General features: G+C 51.6%; 1 protein-coding gene across 4 annotated transcripts in view; it reads right to left on the bottom strand.

Moving 5' to 3' along the window:
- ACTN1 (actinin alpha 1) overlaps positions 1–3975 on the bottom strand; it is a 105571-nt gene that overhangs the window by 12124 nt on the left and 89472 nt on the right. For all 4 annotated transcript variants that reach the window (XM_006158760.3, XM_006158761.3, XM_006158762.3 and 1 more), the window contains exons 10-11: positions 3630–3860; positions 961–1108 (exon numbers count right to left, since the gene is read on the bottom strand). In XM_006158760.3, the coding sequence (XP_006158822.1) occupies positions 961–1108; positions 3630–3860 (379 nt within the window). The remainder of the gene's footprint in view (positions 1–960; positions 1109–3629; positions 3861–3975) is intronic.

Below are 3975 nucleotides of genomic sequence, written 5' to 3'. Positions count from 1 at the left end.
CGTGGAACACACGGGGCGTAACGGTAACTGTACTGAAAGCAGGAGATAGGGCCATCTACGCCCAGTGGTACGACCAGGAAGAATCAAGCCAAGCATCTTGGGCTACCCAGTCGTCAGAATTCATTCTCCTTCTCGTCTCTGACTCCTGGCAGCCCAGCAGGGGCCCCGCCTCTGCAAGGTGTCCGTCAGTGCTCGAGCCTCCTCTACCCATTAGGCACACTCCCCTCTCCCTGGGGTGGGGTAGGGGCAGGCCTTGTGTTTCCTGAAACCACCTCCCAGAACTATTGGCAGCTCATCTGAGCTCACACCAGCTGCCTTGGGCAGTGAGGGGCCCAGGACAGGCGCTATCTGCTTCTTCGCCCTCTGCACCTGCACCTGGACCCCAGTGATGCTCAAACCAACTCTGTATGTGAAGGCAAGGGCGGGGCTCCAAGACCAAGACCAAGGGTATGTCCCAATATGGCCTACATTTCTTTCCTTTTGTTTTTTTTTAAGCTAGAGGGCACATGTGCTTGTCAGAGATAGAGAGACAAAGGGAAGGAAAGAGAGAAAGCAGCACCCATGGGGTATGGCCATGCTGAATCCCTTCTCCATTTCCCCCTCTTCTAGGGATTTCAGACATGTATGCCATGTCGTCTGGCGTGCTTGTTCACCAACCAGTTGTGAGGTCCTTCTTCCCTTCTGCCAGGTGCAGAACTCGAACTGCATAGTCACATGAGATCCTGTTGCTTTAACCACCATGCCACTGGCTAGGCCAATGCTATTATTATCCCCACTTTATAGATGTAGAAACTGAGACAACCAAATGCTAACAAAGTAGCAGAATGGCAGAGAACTTGAGAGAGAAAAAATGAAACCAACAGAAAGAAAGAGGAGAAAGGAGCAGTGGCTGGCTGCTGGGCTGGGCAGGGCAGAGAAAAGCCAGCAGCACTGGGAGGCAGAAGGCTGGGGTGGCCTCACCGTCTGTCCAGGCCTCATGGATGGACGCCTTCTGCCGGAACTTCTCAGCCAGGTGGTCCAGCCGCTCCAGCCTCCGGATCTCATTCAGCAGCCACTCCTCATAGCCCTTCTCTGCCTGCTCCAGGCAGCCCCAGGCGTTGTTGATGTCCTGTGAGACCGGAGAGGAGGGTTGAGGGCTGGTTCAACCCTGGGCCCCAGCCCCCCAGCCCCTGCAGCTGCTCCACACCTGCTAGGGGGCTCTGCCAGGTTTCCACCCTATATACCCTCCCCACCAGCCAAGCCGCCCCACTTCTCGAAGCCCCCACTGTATTTCCCTGGCTCCCAGGAGCCAGGCCCCCTGGGCAGGGGAGTGGAGCCTGAGTGAACCAGTTTTGGGGCCGTAAAAGGAGAGTTCCAAGGGGAAGGAGACCAAGGTTCTCCCTGCTGGGAATTCAGCAAAACTCAGAGTTGTAGAGGCCATAGAGCCAGCCAGGAAACAGGGTGGCAATGAACAAGGCCAGTGGGTATCTGAGCTGACTGGTCTTCCCGCATCCCTGGACTCACTCATGGCTCAGGGCTCTGGGTATCTAGGCACTAGCCTGGTGCCTGCAGGAACCCTGGCCTGGGCGAGCTGGCCAAGATTCTGAGAGAACAAATGCTGAGCACAAACCCACAGGCGCCTTCAGACAGAGCCACCCCCTGCAGTTAGCACAAGGTCACCCACTGAGCAGTGGCTAGGGCTGAACTGGCAGCATACCACCCTCCCCGCCATGCGCCCTGGGGCCAGGCTGCTGCTGTCCCCAGGAGGGGTCACCTTTTCCACTTCTCACAGAGCACTCTTTGGCTAGCAAGGGCTTTGGCCACCTAAATGCTACCAATTCAGCCTTGGAACTAAGAAAGGACCACAGTTTTCCCAAATACACGGACGGTGTCCAAGGCCTTTTCTCTCAACACTGTCTGAGTTTCCCTTTTCCCTTCCAGGCCTGCTGTATATGCTCCTACATTCTCATTCCTCCTCCTCTTATCCCTTCATGTTTTTCCTTTATTCATGATAGAGTATGTATGCATGTGAGAGAGAGAGAGAAAGGGAAGGAGGAAGGAGCATCCTCTGTGGGGCCTGGGCATGCTGCAATCCCCTTCCTACAGTCCTCCAGCCTGCCAGATCTTGGGCACTCACACACGTGCCCAGCATGCTCAGGCTAAGCTGGGAATTCATGTGCAGTCGCCATGTGGGATCTGACCTCTCTTGAGCATTACTGCTGTGACAGAGCCAGCCCCATTTTAAAGGATAAAAAGCTCTATCACAGGGAATTTGTTAAATTGTTTTCTGAATGTTTCTCTGGTTTCTTAAAATTTCCCCCAAGTCTTAAAGATAGAATAAAGGGGAATGACTAATATAAAGAATCACATGTATTTCATGATGTGAAAAATTGGTCACAATGTTAGGTTTTTGAAGAAAAACAAAAGGAGCTCATTATAGAGAACACATTTTAGGATTCCTTTAAAACCATGTACAGGGGCCAGCAGATAGCATAGTGGTTAATCATTTGACTCCCACTTGGCCAACTGCAGTTCAAATACTGGACCTGGCTTAAAAATCATTCTGGGCACATATATGTGCATGCCCAAGATCCTGGGAGGAGAATGGAGAAAGGATTGCAGTGTGGCCATCCCCCTTGGGGGGATGACTTCTCACTTTTCCTCTCACTGTCTGTCTCTCTCTCCTTGGGGTGCACAAGTTCTAAGGCAAAAACCTTTTCTTTTTTTTTTAAATTTCTATGTTGGGCCAGCAGGTGGCATAGCAATTAAGGCACTGAATCCCACGAAACTGACCTAAAATAATAATTATAATAATAATAACAAGTGTAACAAATCTACATAAAAAGACTACAAGGATCTTTTAAAAATGATTGTTTTCTGAAAGTTGATACTGGGTAATATTATAATTTCTATTTTCTACATTTTGCTTCTTTACGTCTTTGAAATAGTCTACCAAACATTTTCATTACTTTAGTACATGCCTTTTTGTTTTTTAAGCACTTAAAAGAGTCCAAGCAAGTAAAAAATAACTTTACTACTGTTGAATTAGTCTGTTTCATTCACTATGTCAAAAGGGATTTTGTCTACAAAGATGATTTTTTTTAAGAGGTTTTTGCTATAGGGCATGTGCACTCACCAGATAGACAGAGAGAGACGGAGAGACAGAAAGCAAGAAATCACCCCCAGGGGCAATGGCCATGCCGCAATCCCTTCTTCTCCATTCTCCTCTCGGGATCTTGGGCACGCACGCACATGCGGCCCGGTTTGAGTTTTAAGCCACCGGGTCTGGGACACAAACCACGGTCGACTACATGGGAGTCCGGTGAAATAGCCACTACGCTAACTGCTGGTCCCTACAAACATGATTTTTTGAGAGGGGGTCAGGGACCAGTGGAGCTGGGGAAGTCTGGGAGAATGCTCAGGGGCTAGACAGGCAAGCCTGGCCCAGAATCATCAGGCCCCACATCGCTGAGTGTGGGCTCGAGCCCGAGTGGTAATCTGGAAGGAAGTAATGGTTTCTGGAGCAGTGTGTGTGGGTAAACGAGGACACTCCTCCTGTCCCTGCTCACAGTGCTGCATTTGAGCATGACCAGGAGAAGCTCAGGACAGACGTAGTCCAAGCCAGCTACCCGGGGGTCCCCGGCACTCACCGAGACCATCCTGCCCTCGGAGGGCATGAAGGCGGGCCGGTTGCTGAGCCTGAGCTTGGTCTGAAGCGTGTTGAAGTTGATCTCCAGCTGGCACTTCTCCTGCACCTTGGGGGGTTTGTGCAGGCGCCGGTAGTCACGGAAGTCCTCCAGCTTCTGCTGCATGGCGTGCATGGTGTTCTCAGGCACCCGGTTCTCCAGCCATGGGATGGTGCGGCGGATCCACTCCAGCAGCTGGTGGGGAGGGCGGTGGGTGTGGGCAGTGAGGATGCAGGAGAGAGTGTGCAAGGCCATCTCCCTCCTACCACACAGGGAGGGAGTTTTGGGGAGAAAGGACCTCTTGATAGCA

The sequence above is a fragment of the Tupaia chinensis genome, unplaced genomic scaffold (genome assembly GCF_000334495.1).
Source record: "Tupaia chinensis unplaced genomic scaffold, TupChi_1.0 Scaffold000609_1, whole genome shotgun sequence".
NCBI classification, from domain to species: Eukaryota; Metazoa; Chordata; class Mammalia; order Scandentia; family Tupaiidae; genus Tupaia; species Tupaia belangeri.
Note: the sequence above shows the minus strand (reverse complement) of the source record. Positions and strands in the feature narration are given on the sequence as shown.